Genomic DNA, 18304 nt, shown 5'->3' with positions numbered 1-18304 from the left:
TAATATATTTATATTAATATCCTCTAGTTATAGCTAAGGAGCCAGTCTATAATATTAATTACTATAATAAGATAGTTATAACTATTAATATTAATTATATAATATAGTATCTTTAGATAGTTTTTATAGTTTCTAGCTTATTTAAAATTAGGCTTTTAGAGTTAAAGCCTTAATATTAATTACTTTAACTAGGTAATAATAAAGAAGGCTTTTAGCCTGCTAAGGCTAGGGAAAATATCTTTTTATACTTATAGATTAAGGCTACTTATTTAGTTAAATTATAAGGTTAAAGGCAGTACTATATAACCTTAAAACTTACTTTTAAAATTATTATATTTTTTAATATTATATATAATACCTTATATATAATATATTAAAAAATAAGTATTATATTATATTATTTTTATTATAAGACCTTATTAGCTATATCTTATATATTGCTATAGAGACATTTTATCTTTTTAATAAATCATATAATCTTACCTAAGAAACTTCACAAGTATATCATAGAACATCTAAAGCCTATCTAAATTATTCAGGATGAGTCCCTTCCTGAGTTTTCTACTATTGCCGAGAGATTCGAACAGACGGGATAGAAGAATGATATCACGTGATGAAACAAAAGAACGAGCTCTGATTGAAGCAAGCGCCACAGCAATGGAAGGCTCGTTGAGGGTCCGCTAGTGGTCCCTCGGGCGGGAAGGCGGTCTGGCTTTACAGGGTGCTGAGGTGCAATGGAAGTGTGGATTTCGTAGCGGTAGGGGTGCACCTGCTTTGCTCCAGCTGGCATTTATTAGCACTGGCACTCTAGCTTAGGCACTTCCCCTGAATCTTAGAGGAGGAACGATTGGCCAGGTGTGAAATTGCCCATACCCCTTGAGCAACCCGACCCAAGTCCAACACGACCCGTATCCTTCTCTCCTGGCTCTGGCTCTGGCTCCTCCTAGCCTCCTTTAACATTTTCCCCTTGGTTCAGTTCAGGTTCCCCAAGTTTCCACTTCAACCACCGCAAGCAAAAACCATACTCGATTTGAGTCCTTGCTCGACGTTTGGTGCATTCGACCTATTCCTTCCGTATCTCCTCAGCTTCACCTCAACTTCGAGAATCCAATCTTCAAGATGTCGTCCATGGGCGTACGTGCTATCTCCCCTCCAGTCCTGTCCTGTCGTGTGGATGCCACCGCCGTTGAAGCTACCGTTTCCACGCATGATTCCATGGACCAAAACTTTCACGCGCCTACCATTTAGACCTCAGCTCGCTAACCCCTACTCCCCAATAGAAGATGATCCGTCGAAAGAAGAATGTCAAGAAGGGTATTCAGTTCTGCCTGATGGTCTGTGGTGCTTCAGGCACTGGTACGTGGCCCCTTGCGAGAACCGCTGCGACGACAGCTACAATGGCCTCACTGCCATTGAAATAATAAACCAAACTTACAATCGACAGGCCGTACCACCTTTGTCAACACACTCTGCGGAAAGAGCGTTCTCGATCATAAGGAGTCCGACGATGCTGGCAGCGCCCACGTTGAGGATGGTGTCAAGATCAAGCCCATCACTGTCGGTACGTACATTCAATTATGCTTGCATGCATACACGATATTAATTGGGCTATAGAGCTCGAGCTTGACGAGGAGGGTACTCGCATCTCCCTGACAATTGTCGATACCCCCGGCTTCGGTGACCAGATTGACAACGAGGCTAGGTAAGCTAGTATCGCGATCCATGTTTTACCCCTCTACTAACCCCAATGCCAGCTTCTCCGAGATCGTTGGCTACCTCGAGAGACAATATGATGATATTCTTGCCGAGGAGTCTCGTATCAAGCGTAACCCCCGCTTCAGAGACAACCGAGTCCATGCTATGCTTTACTTTATCACTCCCACTGGTCATGGGTATGTTTTATAAGCTCCAGATCCTTGGAACGCGACTGACATTTGCAGCCTCCGAGAACTCGACATCGAGCTCATGAAGCGCCTCGCTCCCCGTGTCAACGTTATCCCTGTCATTGGCCGCGCCGATTCGCTCACCCCCGCCGAGCTCGCCGAGTCCAAGAAGCTGGTTATGGAGGACATCGAGCATTACCGCATTCCTGTCTACAACTTCCCCTACGACATTGAGGAGGACGATGAGGATACCGTTGAGGAGAATGCTGAGCTCCGTGGCCTTATGCCTTTCGCCATCGTTGGATCTGAGGAGGTTGTTGAGATTGGTGGCCGCAAGGTTCGCGCTCGTCACTACCCCTGGGGTGTTGTCGAGGTTGATAACCCTCGTCACTCCGACTTCCTTGCCATTCGATCTGCCCTGCTTCACAGCCACTTGGCTGATTTGAAGGAAATCACCCACGACTTCTTGTACGAGAACTACCGTACCGAGAAGCTGTCTAAGAGCGTCGAGGGTGCTTCTGGAAAGTGAGTTTTGGCCGAAATCTAGGATATTGATCACAGCTGACTGACTTGTTTTTAGTGCTGATAGCTCAATGAACCCCGAGGATCTTGCCTCCCAGTCAGTGCGCCTCAAGGAAGAGCAGCTCCGACGAGAGGAGGAGAAGCTCCGCGAGATCGAACTCAAGGTACAGCGCGAGATCAACGAAAAGCGACAAGAGCTGTTGGCCCGCGAGTCCCAGCTCCGAGAGATCGAGGCCCGCATGCAACGAGAGGCTGCTTCTCAGGCCACTGGCACACCCGAGCCCAATGGCGAGGAGCCACTCAACTAGACCTATCACTTCACATTTTAGGTCTTTTGCGGTGTTTCAAAAATGCGACGTTGGACTATTGTCTATTGCTGGCGTTGGTTTTTCCTCTCCCACGACTGAAGAGAAAGATGAGAATATTCCCCCTGCTGCTGAACAATTGAGTTGTCGTTTTCTTTTTTCTTCGCCGCCCTCCTTCACTCACCAAACGTCTGCTATTCTTAAACCGATTCTGGGCATGCCATCTGGAAACGGTTTGCCTGGAAAACTGATGGTGGGCGGCTACCCATTGTTTAGAAGCATTCTCAAGGGAGGGTCATTATGTTTCTGGCTGTTGTAGGGACGCAGCGTGCGGGGAGTCTCTTAAAGGGATGAAGACGTCCTTGCGCTACGATACGATGCATGCAGACGACTGGCGGATAGGACATATTGCCGTGTCCTGGTGCCATCTTGTGGTCATATTAGACTTGTATTGGGCGTACATCGTTGTCCATTCTTGGGCGACACAACCTTGATTGTTTCTTTTTTCTAGTGGCCTTCTAATGCTGATATCAAATAAATTCAATATTTTTTGTAATACGATTGATGAACACTGAAACACTTGCGACATCTTGTTACTTGGAAATACGCATAGTGTCTAGGTTTGTGATGATGACTATCAATTATCCTGTCCTGAGTATAAGCTGCTTAGACAGCCCGATTAACGTGTAGTAAAGGAAACCAAGCTTTCTCCAGAAACGCCAAAATCCATAGTTCGACTAGGGAAACCCTCCGTAACACAACAATTAAGATAGCTCTTGAATCAGACACAACTCGCATGACACAATCTTGGTAGCACAGTGATGGAAGTTAAGAACCGAGTCATCGGTCCACAGGTCTCGTGTCTACGCCTCGTTAAGCTTTTACAGGTCGGTATCGCTTAGTTATTAGACTGGCTGTTGAGAATGCGCAGAATAGCGAGGAAGAGGTTGATGATGTCGAGGTAGAGGCTGATGGCAGCAGCAATCTCCTCCTCGACATGGTGGTGGCGAAGGACAAGCTGGGTGTCGACGAGAATGTAGCCACTGAAAATGAGAGCAGCAAGGCCACCGTAGATGAGCTCGCCGGTAGAGCTGTAAGGGAAGAACATGGCCATGAAGCTGAAGATAACGAGACCCCACAGGGCACCGAAGAGGTAAGGCATCCATGATGTGAAGTCGTACTTTGTCTGGCAAGCGAAGAGAGTGAGGAAGACAAAGATTCCGGCAGTAAGTACGACAGCGTTAAGAACGATGGATGTTTTGTAAAACGATACGATAACAGAGATGGTGTAGGCTTCGGCAAGAGTGAAGAGCGAGAGGAAAAGGAGGTTAGTCGGGTAAGACTTGCGCTTCCAGTAGGTCAAGCCCATGAAGATCATTGCACCAAAGAGCTGTGAATGTGTTAGTCATTCATGTTCATGATCCCGCTGCTCAGTGAGAACTTACCGAAGCCCAAACGACACCAGGGTGGCTCTGGATCCAGTCCTTGTAACCGGTGCTGAAGAATGTGAGGCTGCTCACTCCAGCAGTGGCGAGGAGCTGGACAGTGAGGATGGTGTAGACCTTGCGAACGAACTGGTTGCGGATATCAACAGTAGCCTCAGCCACAGAGCCGCCGAACTGGACATCATCATGTCAGCATTTCCTTATTCGCCTTGCATCGAGCATATCTATTCCTTCCTACCTTGAAATCATCGGGGAGGTTATCCTCGCTATCGCGGGGCGCACCAAAGAGGCCTTGGGTCTCGTCGCGAGCAGCCGAACCCTCAGCGTAGGCGGGGGGCGCGTGGGTGTAGTCGTCGGGATCGCTCTGAGGAGCTGGCTGGTACTTGGTGTTGGAAGCCATCGCGGCGATGAGTGCGCGTACGTAGCGAGAAGTCCTTCTTCGATCGTTTGTGGTTTGGCTTGAGTTGCTTGAAAGAAAGAAAAGGTCGTACGAGGGACGTGTCTTAGTAGGGTTGGTTTTCGAGGTTAAAATGGTTAAAGTGATGGAAAGTTCGGGTCACTTCAATGATGATGCGAGGCCCATAGGGAAGCGCTCGGGGAGTCATGGTCATGTGGGGGATAGAATGGGGAAGCTGTGGCGTTTTAGGCAGCTCGGGAACGGGTGGCGGTGCAAACTATGGCGTCAGTGGTACCTAGGTACAGCTCCATGTTAGTGATATCAACCGACTCAACCGTCAGGGAGCAAGAAAACATCAGACCTTGCAAGATATAGGGTGTTAAAATAAACTTAGCAAAAGATATCCTAAACTTAGTAAAGTTATCCTACCAGTAAATTTATGCAAGATTGCCTAAGTCTTTTTGTCATTTAGGATTGAGGTTCTGAGTTTTCTTCCCTCCCCTAGTCAACTTCGCACGATGAGCATTTCACACTGAAGATTTCTTTTTGAATACAGAAGTTGCACTGATTTCTGTCACTCTGTTCCAAAACATTCAATTTGAGGAATATTGGCTATAGCAAGTTACATCCCAGACTTTGCTCAATAGACCCAGATCGGACACTGTCCGCATTCATAACCTTTCCGATATCACTCCTAGTCCCTTGTAAATGTTACCCATTCCAAAATCCAACCACCACTCATGCAAGACTCAGTGGCCTCACTTGGAGGCTGGGGTCTTCTGCTGTGCAAGAGGAGCAGGCGATCCTATGCTGAAATTGAACGCCGGAGGGTTTGATGATGGCCTGGGAGCCGGAGATGGACTCGGGGGCGTCATCTGCGGATAAGTACCAAAAGGGTTGTGGAAGTGACTGCCCTGTGTTGACGGTGGCATCAAAGGGGTATAGGGTCCTGCAAGAGTTGCCATCGTAAATTGGTCTCCAGTCGGCGTCGAAGTTGGGACCGGCATGAGGTCTCCTCCGCTATTCAGTGCAGATGAATGGTCCAGTCGTTGGGGATAAGAACCTCGTTGCTGTGCTTGTTGAATGGGCGACCGCGACTGGAAGTTCGGTCCTGGGACTGTACCTGGGTAAGCCAAACCAGAGGGGAGACTATTCTGGTTATACATGTTCGCTCCAATAGACTTGTCTGAGGATCCAGTTTGACACTCAAAGCGGGCCGTTGTGTGGTTCTTGTTGGGCGTGAAACTACGCTGATAGTCTCTATGTAATGCTCTGTATTGCTGAGCAATCGGCATATGCCCATACAAGGCGTTTGATTGCCCATTGAATAGTCTGGAAGCTTGAACTTGACTGGGGAGACTCAGTGCAGGGCTTGCTATCGAAGGCTGATTGTCCTTATTGACCGGAAGTTTCAGGCAAGAGGGAACCCCCTCTGGAAGAGTGGGCTTCAACAGAGAGATATCGTAAATAGGTTTCTCTTCTGTTGTGACCTGGATTTGCTGTGGTGGAACTTGACCAACTCCCGTGGGTTGTGTCTGGTTAGAGCTCTCCTGAGATGATGAGATTACAGATGATGCTGAAGACGGAGTGGACATTCCAATAGCGGCAACGACTCGTCGTCGTTTCGGATTATCAACCGACGTCGAAGACGGATAAGGAGAATCGGCGCTATTAAACATACTGACGGTTGTTTGTCCAGACGACAGAGAGGTTCTCTTGTTCGAGTTTCCGGTCGGATACTCACCAGACGACTCGGGTTGATGAGGTCTGACTTCGGGCTGGCATGAGGGCTGTGGTGTTTCCGGGAATTGAACTAGGCTCATTTCCTGGTCCAGCGACTGGAAGTCCAGCAATTGTGTCTTTCGAGAGCTGATGGATTCGACACTTGACTCCCTTTGAGGGCTCAGTCTTTGGACAGTGTCCACAAATTCACTGAACTCTGGCGGTGGTGTTGGTTCTGAGACCAGCATTTGGAATGACGCTGGTAACGCTTTCTCCGAAATCCAATCCATGAGTACCTGGGCAATTTCATTGCTGTTCGTCTCGAGAAACATGAGATGCCCGTTGCCCAGAATGTTCTTGTCCTCAAGCTTAATCAGGTCGCATTTGACACCCGCTTGCAACATGAAAGTCACTGTAGCCCAGTCGTACATGCCATGCGAGCTGGCATGTGCCGTGACAACCGCATTGGGCACTTTCTTGATGTTGATGAGCTTGCGAGGCTTTGGAGCCTGTACGAAACACTCGCTCTTTCCATCAGGAGAAGTCAGTGTGGTTATGTCGAGCGGGTTCTTCTCAGGATGGTCATATCCTCCATGTGGATGTGCTGGAGGATCGTAGGTAAGAGGGATATCCGTCAATCCGTAGATTCGTGTCCCTTCCTCATACTGAATGAAAGGTGTGTACTGGCGGTAAGGGTTTCGTTCTTTGGGGCATGCCGTGCCAAAAGGAGGTCCTGGTGGCTCGAGAACAATTACACCAGCGACGAGATCAGGCTCAACGTCGGTAGCTAGCCAAGCCCCAGCTCCGCCTGATCCTTCGCCTACGAGGACAGACTTTCCGACTTGACGCAGGAGCGCTTGAAGGGCATTCTGAGCGAGAGATTGACGCTCCACCTTGTTGAGGTGAAGAGTCTCCAAGGAAGCGCAGTACTTGGCGAAAATGGGATCCCCGCGCATTCCTGTCTATACACCGTCAGCACTTGAATGAATAGACACAGATTTCTACACTTACGCCAGGCCATTTATCGTGGAATTTCGCCTTTGCATATTGGAGGGGCACGCCGACTTCTCGAGGTACACCAGGCGCAGTTAGGCTTGATTCTACTCCTCTTGCCGGGATAGAACTGGAGCTGAGGCCTGCCTCACGGTGGATATAATGGGAGGTTGTTAAAAAGTTGGAGCGACCAGAAGGGGGCAAATCAACGATAAAGACCTGGAAGCCTTTGTTGAGGAAGAACGAGGCCCATCCAGGCTGACCATCTGGCTTGGTTGTCTAGACCTACGCGGAGTTAGAATCAGTTGGTGTGACGAATTCTGATAATATTGCTCACCTGGCCAGTATGAAAGTCTCCATGGATGAGGATAATAGGGTATGGGTGGTGTCTCTTGAGAGGTTCCAAACACTCGACGTACATCTGGCCAACGATGTTCTTTGCAGTCGCAAGCGTCGAGCCCATACTCCAGTCAACATTTACGAAAAACGTTGTCCGATAGGAGGCTGCTTCGTCATTCTGCGCTGCCGGCTTTTGTGCTTCTTGTTGAAGATTGGGTAAGTCGGCGCTTTGGACATCGTCAGGCTGAGAACTGTATAGCTCTGGGCGGGTTAACGGGTCCGCAGGTGTCTTCTCCACCAACGAAGGAGAATTGTGATTCATAATGAGTCGTTGACTCGAGAGTTTGTCCCATGAAAAGAAACGCCTAAATCCGGATTTTGAGCGCCCGGGGCGTCCTGAAGCTGCGCCTGGAAGAACGCCTGGAAACGATAATGATCTAGTGAAAAAGAAATATTTTTTAGGAGACTGGAAGGATTAGCTGATTGCCAGGTCTCTGCGCGCCGACGCTTCTCGGCGAAGAGAGTCAACAGTGGTGATTGAAGAAAGAGAGAGGAGAGGATGGTTGACTTGGTTGAGCCTGAAAATAGAGGCAAACAGATGAGGCCCGAGCGAAGACGCCTTCGAAGGATGTCTCTTAAAAGCCAAATAATATGGCGCAAGTGCTTCCTAAAGATCATGTGAAGTCCAAGTTTCCTCTTGGTGGTGGAGATGGAAGATTTGGTGTTGGGATGAGAAGTGCAAGGTGCAAAGGAGTTGTTTGCGGGTGGAGGATGAAAGACCGCCCCGACCCTCAGATTCCGACGATACATGCATCAGGTATTTCTGGTGCCTTTATTTGACCCCAAAAAGCCCTAAAAGATCACAAACTATTTTCATGCTCAGTCTGTATGTTATTGCTTGATCGGTGCATTTGTCTACAGCCGTCGGATACCTAAACAATGATTGTTCCCCGCGAATGCTAATAGGCGATGCAATGCACGGTCAATCATTCCAATTGTCTTTGCACCCTCGTAGAATTTCCGTTTTCTCCTTTGTCTATCACCAATCTTTGGCTAAAAGGGATTGGCGTGCAAAAGCTCCGAGTTCCATTATTCAAAGATCCCCCCGAGTTTGTGGGCACACCATATAATCGCGAAAGAATAGACTCCCAGCTGAGAAAACATATCTCAATGTGACCTTTTGTATCAACTATTTCCTAATCATCAGCAGGGGTGGCCGTAGTCCTCCATAAACGTAAATAGACCATGATATTAGAGCAGCCAGTTCTAGCAACTCAACCAGATAGCACATCATATCCCACAACAGCCAGTTCCCGTTTTCCTTACATCATGAGTTGAAGTTGAGTGTTCATGGCGACGCAGGCTCAGGAGCATCATCCTTCATATCCGGCACCCAGCCCTTTGGCCTCTCACTTCCTCTCACCACAAGTCCATACCCAAGCCTTTCAACCTTTTTGACACTCTGCCTCATCACAGCCATCTTTCCTCTCCAATCCTTCGTCGGCACATCAGGCAGGATCTCAAACTCACACCCAAGCTCTTGAATATCACTCATGATATTTCGTCCTCCATTACCGGCCAATTCACCATTTTGAGCCGTCGTGACAGTCGCAAAGCGCATCATCTCACCAAATAGATCGAAGATCCCAAACATGTAGTCGTTTGGGGTGAGAGCCATGTCGCTGGGCATAGCAGCTTGTGCTTGTGTGGGTGTGATGAGGGTCTGGTGGCGGAGGTAGTGTGCGAAAGACAGAGCCTCGACGAATTCTTCGAGACAACGGAGGGAAAAGGTGTAGCGATAGCGATTGACATTTTGGACATCTGGAGCGATTCCATTGAGGAGTTTGGAGATTTCCTCTAGGCGTGTATCTATGTCTTGTTGGATGTGAGGAGGGAAGTCCTTGTTGAGATGCTTGACTCTGTGATGTGTGAGCAGGCTTTCACTTTGATACTGAGATAAATGTCAAAGAGCTTACCTCTGAAGAGTAAAGATACTGCAAACTAGTTAGCAAAACTTGCACTTATAAGCCCAGGTCTTCAAAACTCACATCTTCTTGCTCTGGGCAGTGACATCTCGCGATGCCTTCACAATTCTCTCTCGTCGATCATGATGTTCATCAAGCTCATCACGAAACCCTTCAAACATATCATGGAACCTGCCCCTTGGCCCAGCCTGCTTCGGAGGCCCCGCATTCTTCACACGAGCATTGCCGTCGCGGTCTCTCTTAACACCGCCCGACATTATGATCCGATTGTTATAGAAATGCAGCTTATAAAAAAAGATGGTAGTCGATGATGTTGTAGGTTGGTTCGAGGCGGGTCTTGATTGTTAGTGCGTGTTTGCAGGGATGACGTGAAATTTGATTTGTTAGTGGAGAGAGAGCAAGCAAAAGCTCTCCATTTTTTGGAAGGCAGCTTGATTCGGGCTGCGTTACTCAACATCAGCAAACTGCCATTGAGTGGCACACAACAAAAAGGTTCTTTTTTGGGTGAATCGGAATAAGAGGAAAATTGAGATAACTTGGAACGTCACAATCTGTTATAAGCTATGGTCTTATAAGCTCTTTACCCTCTCTATCCTGTCTCATCTCACTACACACTCACCGCCAACTGTCATCTTCACCTCATCTCAACCCTCACAATGCCTTCAATAACCCCCTTCCTACGCACAACGCCACTCTTCACTATATCTCTCTTCCTCCGCCTCGCTCTTCTCTTCTACGGCCTCTATCAAGATGCCCATTCAGCCCTAAAATACACAGACATTGACTATCTTGTCTTTACCGACGCTTCCCGCTTCGTCGCTGAAGGCTCATCACCATATGCCCGCGACACATATCGTTACACGCCTCTGCTCGCCTGGCTACTCCTACCAACCGTCCGATTCTCCGCCTTTGGAAAGCTGGTCTTTGCTGCGGCTGATCTCTTGGCGGGATGGCTCATTCTGCGCGTGCTTAGACGGAGGGGTATGGATGAAGCTACGGCTGGAGGCTTTTCCGCGCTGTGGTTATGGAACCCTATGGTAGCGACCATCAGCACCCGTGGAAGCTCAGAAGGCCTCTTGGGTGTGTTGACGATGGGTTTGCTATGGGCTGTGGAGAGGCGGAAACTCAGTCTTGCCGCGATCATTCTGGGAGTGTCGGTTCACTTCAAGATTTACCCCTTCATCTATGCACCAGCTATTGTATGGTGGATGGACGATGTTCATTTAGGAAAAGAGACAAAGGCCGCTACTCGTCCTTCATCATACAAGGAAGCAGTCTCAAACTTTTTCACGCCGGATCGCCTCAAGTTTGGACTTCTTAGCCTTATAACGTTCATGATTCTCAACCTCATCATGTTCTCCATGTAAGTCCTCATACACAAATATCAGAGCCAGCATAACTAACAAACTCACAGTTATGAGACCCCGTTCCTTGTTCATACTTATTTTCACCATGTCACAAGGATCGACCACCGTCACAACTTCTCGCCTTACAATGTCCTGCTGTATCTCACCTCTGCCACTCCCGCTGATGCTGCACCTTCATTCCGTATCGAGTCGTTCGCCTTCCTCCCTCAACTTCTTCTATCTTGTGTTCTCATTCCTCTCGCTATCGCCAAACGCGATCTTGCAAAAGCCATGATGGCTCAGACATTTGCCTTTGTTACGTTTAACAAAGTCTGTACCTCCCAAGTCAGTCATCCTCATCCTTATTGCTCGTCCATCAACTAACATATTATCAGTACTTCCTCTGGTACATGATCTTTTTGCCACTTTATTTGCCCAACTCATCTTTCCTCCGTAGCCCTAAGCTGGGCATCTCAGCTCTGTTGCTCTGGGTAGTCTCCCAAGCTGCCTGGTTGCAACAAGGTTACCAACTCGAGTTTCTCGGCATCAGTACTTTCTTCCCAGGCCTTTGGCTGGCCTCGCTCGGCTTTTTCCTAGTCAACTGCTGGATTCTGGGTGTCATCATCAGTGACGGCGCTGCTCAGTCAACACGATCAACCATTAAGTTCCACGTCGAATAAGAGCCACACTATTGTCCCCCTTTCAGAAATTTGAAAAACAAAAGAAAGGGTGTAGTAAGCATGGATATTTTATTGATGATGAAGACAGCATAAATGTTCAGACAATCTTATTCATCGATTATAATACCAAATCGCCAGTATCGTAGAGGGTATATGGAAGCTCGCATCCCCTGAGATAAATTACCTCACCGTCTTCTCTTCCATTTCGTGACTTTTCAACAGATCCCAAGCAAATTCTTCTCAAAGCCAAGTAAAGCCATGCCAGCGGTTCCCGTGTATACATGCGCCCTCATAACTCCCAATCTCCTGGGTATGTGGTTTCAATTAACAGTTTCCTTTCCATAGTTCCAAACCTTGAACGCCGTCTCAAAACAAAAAGAGTGATGTATCATATGTATAATCCAGCCGTGCCGATCTTCTGGCTGTCTTCTGCGGTTTGAGATCCATCGTTTTTCAAATTGGCATGCATTTCTCACTGAATCGTGATGCCTGTCGCAAGAGATCGATAATTCGACAACTTGAGTGATGCAATCTTCGTCCTCGGGGGGTCAGGTGTGATGACCATTCTTCCGTCCTTGTTGTACACAATGTTGCCAAAGGATTCACTCAGCTCTGGAAAATGAACATCAGGGCGTACGCGACCCATCTCGGCCAAAATCCTCTCGCTCCAGACGCCAGAGCAGGCACCCTTGCGCATAATGAAAAATGGGTTAAGAGGGGGTAGTACGGAGTCTGGTATTAACGTTAATTAGGAATTCAAGGTTGAGCTGCGGATAAACTTACCAAGATCAACAAACCGAATCCTCAGATAAACCACTTCCTTGAGCTTTTCCAGTGATCGAATCGCAGATAGTACCAACTTTTCAAAAGCATCGATGAAGCCCATATCTTGAATGCCAGAGCCAGCCTCATGGAAGCTTGTGTTGTATCGACAGCAATTCTTGACTGTCAGGTCCAGAGTCTTGAGTCGGGAAGTTCGTGGGTCAGTTGACCGCATAGCCACATCAAAAAAGTGGTGACAAACACGGCCAGTGTAGGCGAAATGCTCTAATGAAGGTAACGCCTCGGCCATCCTTGCACAAATGTGCGTCTTCTGTACGACCTTCGAATAGAACGGTGGCATGACCCCCTCTCGACGATAGTCGCTCTCGAGGCAAAGACTCAAATTCGTAATGTGACGTGGGAGTTTTGGAAGGAACTCGGCCATAGTAATATAGCTCTTTGACTTTGGTTTGCTATAGGAGCCCTGCCACTCGTAAAGACCTGGTAAAGCATTCAAAACTGTTGCAAAGTCCTGATCATCTCGCATAAGATTCCACTGGCCCCTCGTAACTAGAGTCTGCACCGATTCGAGGACAGGCAGCGGCTTGTAGATGGCCGGATCGATCCTCTGCTCGGGAAAGTGAAGAACTCTCGGTGCCTTGCGTCGCTCACCTCCTTCCAGGGTCAAAACTCTGGCCTGGGGTAAAGTCTGTCCGACAAATTGAAACACTTGCTCAAGGGTACAGTTGTTGCCGGGTAAAGTGTATGTCGCGTTAGTCAGTCCTTCCATGGTGACCGTAGGCAGCGTCAGAGTATTCGATAGAGCGACAGGTCCGTAGGTTGGTTGGAAAACAGGGAACCAGATCTCAATGTGCTTGACATATGATTGCAGGTGCTCGTGCAGAGCAAGGTGAACCATAGCATCTTCTAGGCAGTCCACAGTTGCTTTTAGTTTAATATGACGATATAGCCGCTGTTGAACAAGAATTCGCCAAACATCGCTCACAAGCGCCAATTCCGTCAACTCCCTTCTTCTCGAATGTCTAAGTGCCGTCCCCCAACTCTTTGTAATACTTGATACGGCCATTGAACTTCGCGATGTAGCGGAAACTCGATATCCGAATAGGTGATCCAGTATCGCTTCATGTACTTCAATTGGCAGCTGGTTGAAGTCGGTTATAGGGCGAGGAAGGACCACCGGCTCGTTATCGGGGAAAGCAGTAGAGTCAGTGGGAGGATCGTGGTCGGCGCCATGCGGAGAACCGCTGGAGCAGCATGGCTTGGAGTGTCGGCGATCAGGGTGAGGGAATGGTGTACTGCTCGGTCTCGTCGGAGGAACGAAATCGGATGTTTTGGCTTGATCGTGAGAAGGGCTGGACGAGCCGGGAGAGACAGGATTGGAAGCGGTATTGAGAATGCCGTTCAGCATGGACGTAGCCATGATGGAGGCAAATTCTGTATCGGAATCGGCATCATCGTCTCGATTATCGCTGAGGTCGTTCCTTCGTGATGTATAACTATCTCGGATAGGTAAAAGGGCGGATGCAGGAATCGAGGTAGGACAAGGCGCACGCGGGCCGGTGTGGCCATCATCGGTCGTATCCATAGGTTCACTGATAGAATCTCCCATATCGATATCGATATCGGTATCTGATTGCGATTCAAGTTTCTCCATAAGATGGCTCCAAGGCCGGCACGTGGTGCATCTCAAGAAGGTCGGGCCGGGGTTGGATGATGGCACTCGGATACAGGATACAGCGGCGGTTGTTGGATGAAGAGGAGCAGATTATGGTTGAAAGTGAACGAGGAGAAGATAGTTTATCGACCACAAGGTTCAAGGGTTGGAGATTAAGCCCCCAAAGATTCGGTTGATTCACGGTGGACACAGACGGACGGGAGAGGGAACGGGAGGGATGAGAAACAGGTGATTGACCTCCAGGGAGGGGAATCGTAATAAAAAAAAGGAAATATGATGGGTTGCGATACGACAGCCGACGAGATGGGAACCCCGAAACCAGGGTCAGTCAATCAATGAACTCCACGGTTACGGATGAAGGCGACGAGAGGTGATTTCGTAAGATTGAGATGTTGAATAGGTAGGTGGGCAAAGAGAGTTAGGGGAGAAGCAGAAGAAGAGAAGATAGGTAGAGAAGAATTGGGGAATGGAAATGGAGATGGAAAATAGAATGACGGGAAGGGGAAAGGATTGAAAGATGAGCCAGCCGTTGCGTTGAGTGGGAGTGTGAGTGAAATTGGAAATGAGAGGCGTTGATTAGCAGATGCTACACTGCACTGCGCAGCACCGCACTTTTACTGAGGTGCATAGGTAGCGAGCGAGAGACTCCCCCTCACTCACTTCTGCCTTCGCTAACATGTATCCAATCCACATTATTTATTGTTGTTGTTATTATTCTACAGCTGAGTAACCCGCTGTTGGCAACTGAACTAAGCTACTAAAATTGATTGTCATATTTGTCTTCATTGTCTCTCCCTTCAGTACACGTCTCACCACTCAACCAACCAAGCCTAGGTAAGGTAGATTGCGTGGGTGGTTGCAGCGATATCCGGGTCTTGTTTTGTCTTGAGTGGCAGTGAAAGTCTCCATTACATAGCCTTGCAAATGTGCATGCTCGCTCGTATTGCAACCCGCCCATGCTGATCTGGCCTTTCAAGATAAGGCATCGACACTACCGTCCCCGTCATGGCCACGTCGTCGCGACACATGACTCTGCTTGTTTGCTAAGTGCAGTTGCATCTTGTTCATGCTGGCACAGGAATTGTCCACGACGGATCGTTATCAAAGAACCTAAGTTAGTGGAGGTCGCGTGCTTAGCGGCAACGGATCTCCACAGCAAAGAACCTAGACATGGAAGACAAGACATGTGGGAGTCTAGCTTTAATGGAATTGTGGTTGTAACTGCAGGTAACCTACCAGCAACGGTTCTCTAGCAACGATCCAAGACAAAGGGAAACCAGATTCATCTTTTGTTATCTTGTTCATCTGGTAACAGACGCTGAAATCACGGCTGGCTGCAACAGGTTCCAGCGCCAGTAGATAAACCTTAGCACCTCCACTCTCCTCTCTGCAGCCCAGGCGATCAACCATGTACATGGATCACATCCAACCCACCCAAGCCGCTGAACGCCTCACTTTGACCAAATGTGTCACCCAAATCCTCAGCCCAGCCTCTGCCTTGGGTTACTAACTAGGTAATAACACGCCGAATGAATCAGCAACTTATCACGCCATTGGGCACAAGGCATCTCCAAACTCTATCCAACCTCCACCCAATGGTCAGATTCTTCTGTCCAGAATAGCCTCTCGCTCGAGCCAGCGCATCATGATTTCCACAACAACCCCCTGCAAGACCCTGAAAGTTGTTCATCTACTAGCGCCGCGCCAGGCGCGATCTCCTCGGCTTTGCTTTGCTTATTTCCCGTTTCTCCTCTTGTTGATGCGTTATCGATTCGTTAGTCGTGACGCTATCAAGGATTCATTCCAAGAGCCAGCTTTTTGTTCGACAGAGCCGTCAGATGAAGTGAGTCTTTTGTCTGGAACACAATTGATTGTCTCCAGGCGCCATTCAATCCAGTATTATGATGTGCCATGTTCTAAGGAGCAACAACAAGCATGAGATCTTCAATTAGACAGTTGAAAAAAAGCCAATCGGAAGTCTCCTACGTTTATCATAAAACTGTCCAAGTGTTTTTGTCAATTACGATCATGGTGTCATATTCAATGTAGCATCAAATTTTGATCATCATCGCATACCCTATATCAATCACCGTGCGTCGTCATTCAACTTTGGCTAGGCATGTATTCGTAACCATGAGGCAGTGCATTTTTAAGAAGGTAACTCTTTTCTTATATACTGACTTGTCGAAGAATATTGGCATATATGATCTTCCTCAACTGCCGATGATGTTCTTCTGCATGAAGATCCTTGTCAGAAATAGCAACAATTTGCAGATGCTCCCAAGCAAATGCCGAATCCTTATCTCACCTCTTGATTCACAGAAGGGCACTTCTTCGAGCGCATCAACGAAAGATATTTTGGATTTATGAGAAGAAATTCAATAGTATGTTTATTGAATCAAACAAGTCTCATTTCCTTGAAAGATTTATCGGCTTCAATCCTATCAGCGATCGAAGGTCGATCGATTTACAATAGACAACCATCTGATTCCTACAGCCTTTTGGCTTACACGTCAAAAACAGGTATTCTTGAGTTTTGTCGCGCTTATAAATTGGATAATCCCGAGATATCATGCCTCTCTTGATCTGTCAAGGGACTCCTAGTTTCCAAGATACACGGCAACTAAAAGGCCGCCAGAGTATGGAAGCGTAGTTAGCTTGAAGCCATTGGTATTGTCCTCTAAATAAGCCATCAAATCCTTATAGCCTGCCTTGGCTGCCTCAGTGTTATCAGCAACTACTGTAGCACCTGGCTTCATGCGCGGCTTGACAAGTTTGAGTGTAGGCAGAGCCAGAGGGGTCCAAACTGCAGTTTGGTTAGTAACACTGGACGAGAAAAGAACGCTTTCCTCGCAATAGGGGCTAACTCACTATCTAGGAGGAGGAAATCCACTTGTTCTGGTAGACCCGTCTTGAGCGTCTCTCGCAAATCTCCCTCTCGTAATTCAATAAACTTCTCAATATCATCACCAGCTTGGCTCCAGTACTTGCGAGCTTTGACAGCCTTCGTAGGTTCATTCTCAGTTGCAATGACCTTGCCTGGCTGCAAGCCAGCATTCTGAGAAACTGCCAGAGCTAGGTAGATAGTGCTGACACCAAATGATGTTCCAGCTTCGACAACGAAACGTGCCTTCATGGATCGCAGAAGGAGATACACGTAGGCACACTTATCAGGATCCAACGCGACAAACTTGTCAAGAGCGGTAGAGGCAGGTCCATCTGTACTGACGTAGGGAGGCTCGTCGAGGGCTTGCTTGTGAAGATCTCGAAGAAGCTCGATGGTCTGAGAGCTTGCAGCTATAGAAGCCAAGGTTGTTTCGATAGAAGCGTAGTCAGGCATATTGGAGTTTGATAGGCAACTGCACGGATAGTTTTGTAAGACAGAACAACTACTTAAATCAAGGAGAAGACAGAGCTTTATACAATTCGATAGTCGGACTCAGGCCGGGGCCGATATTTATATCCGTTGATGCTGATGAGGAATCAATGTGGAACTTGTAATCATGGGAAGGCGTTTACCAAGTTAACCCCGCTCCTCGGCGTCAGAAGTTACTGACCGATGCCGAACTCGGGATATACTGTTTCTTGAGTCACTCGAAGAGAGTAGAGGTTGAGTCACCAGATGAAAGTATATATATATATATATAGAAAAGCTATATGTTCTTAAATTTATCAAAGTTCATTGGACTTCTCAGACAGCTGACGTCGCCGGGGAATATGAGTATCGGAAACATCTAGCCATCAATGAATAGTTATAGTCTCCCATAGTTGTCACTCTGTAGTTAGATATATAAGGTAGACAGGGAAAAAGGAAAAGGGACCTTGCATAACTTTTGTAACGTAATCTAGCATATGGATCACAACACTTTTCCTTTTCCTTACAAACCTGGGGGTATCAATTGGACAAACATGGATAATACTGACAGCCAGAGCATTGGAAAAATCTTTGATAAATAGAGCTTGATGAACAGAACTATTTGTTCAATCTTCATGACAGTCGCAAACTGTAGGCTCGGCTTTGGTGGATGCAGTAAAAGGCAGCCAGGCTGATCTTGATCCCCCCCTCGCTTTACGAATTTCAGGACACTCTGTACCTTTGAGAAGAAAGCAATAGAAATAAGATAGTTCATTTCGCAAGACTTAGTTTGCTAAAGTCATTTAAAGCGAATTTAGGACTCCAGTCACGTTGGATTCAGGGCTTATGCTATCTTTTACAACCTATCATTCAA

At 47.5% G+C, this 18304-nt stretch overlaps 7 protein-coding genes across 7 annotated transcripts; 2 read left to right on the top strand and 5 right to left on the bottom strand.

Moving 5' to 3' along the window:
- Nucleotides 1–1119: 1119 nt before the first annotated feature.
- J7337_003945 (uncharacterized protein) lies at nucleotides 1120–2713 on the top strand (the record flags this gene model as incomplete). Its single annotated transcript, XM_044821651.1, has 7 exons — nucleotides 1120–1134; nucleotides 1281–1356; nucleotides 1445–1561; nucleotides 1615–1702; nucleotides 1755–1892; nucleotides 1941–2408; nucleotides 2464–2713. The coding sequence occupies 7 exons, from the start codon at nucleotides 1120–1122 to the stop codon at nucleotides 2711–2713; spliced, it is 1152 nt and encodes a 383-aa protein (XP_044682984.1).
- Nucleotides 2714–3608: 895 nt separating this feature from the next.
- On the bottom strand, nucleotides 3609–4555 carry J7337_003944 (uncharacterized protein; the record flags this gene model as incomplete). The annotated part of the gene is made up of 3 exons (XM_044821650.1): nucleotides 3609–4100; nucleotides 4156–4329; nucleotides 4394–4555. 3 exons carry the CDS (start codon nucleotides 4553–4555, stop codon nucleotides 3609–3611), a joined length of 828 nt encoding a protein of 275 aa, XP_044682983.1.
- A 755-nt stretch (nucleotides 4556–5310) lies between these two features.
- Nucleotides 5311–7928, bottom strand: J7337_003943 (uncharacterized protein; the record flags this gene model as incomplete). Its single annotated transcript, XM_044821649.1, has 3 exons — nucleotides 5311–7236; nucleotides 7286–7546; nucleotides 7605–7928. 3 exons carry the CDS (start codon nucleotides 7926–7928, stop codon nucleotides 5311–5313), a joined length of 2511 nt encoding a protein of 836 aa, XP_044682982.1.
- A 1026-nt stretch (nucleotides 7929–8954) lies between these two features.
- Nucleotides 8955–9848, bottom strand: J7337_003942 (uncharacterized protein; the record flags this gene model as incomplete). Its single annotated transcript, XM_044821648.1, has 2 exons — nucleotides 8955–9525; nucleotides 9655–9848. The coding sequence occupies 2 exons, from the start codon at nucleotides 9846–9848 to the stop codon at nucleotides 8955–8957; spliced, it is 765 nt and encodes a 254-aa protein (XP_044682981.1).
- A 399-nt stretch (nucleotides 9849–10247) lies between these two features.
- Nucleotides 10248–11617, top strand: GPI14 (GPI mannosyltransferase 1; the record flags this gene model as incomplete). Its single annotated transcript, XM_044821647.1, has 3 exons — nucleotides 10248–10954; nucleotides 11006–11282; nucleotides 11333–11617. The coding sequence occupies 3 exons, from the start codon at nucleotides 10248–10250 to the stop codon at nucleotides 11615–11617; spliced, it is 1269 nt and encodes a 422-aa protein (XP_044682980.1).
- A 472-nt stretch (nucleotides 11618–12089) lies between these two features.
- J7337_003940 (uncharacterized protein) lies at nucleotides 12090–14054 on the bottom strand (the record flags this gene model as incomplete). The annotated part of the gene is made up of 2 exons (XM_044821646.1): nucleotides 12090–12349; nucleotides 12401–14054. The coding sequence occupies 2 exons, from the start codon at nucleotides 14052–14054 to the stop codon at nucleotides 12090–12092; spliced, it is 1914 nt and encodes a 637-aa protein (XP_044682979.1).
- Nucleotides 14055–16675: 2621 nt separating this feature from the next.
- Nucleotides 16676–17415, bottom strand: J7337_003939 (uncharacterized protein; the record flags this gene model as incomplete). Its single annotated transcript, XM_044821645.1, has 2 exons — nucleotides 16676–16881; nucleotides 16947–17415. 2 exons carry the CDS (start codon nucleotides 17413–17415, stop codon nucleotides 16676–16678), a joined length of 675 nt encoding a protein of 224 aa, XP_044682978.1.
- Nucleotides 17416–18304: the final 889 nt, after the last annotated feature.

Source organism: Fusarium musae, chromosome 3 (genome assembly GCF_019915245.1).
Source record: "Fusarium musae strain F31 chromosome 3, whole genome shotgun sequence".
NCBI classification, from domain to species: domain Eukaryota; kingdom Fungi; phylum Ascomycota; class Sordariomycetes; order Hypocreales; family Nectriaceae; genus Fusarium; species Fusarium musae.
This window is presented reverse-complemented; position numbering and strand designations above follow the sequence as displayed.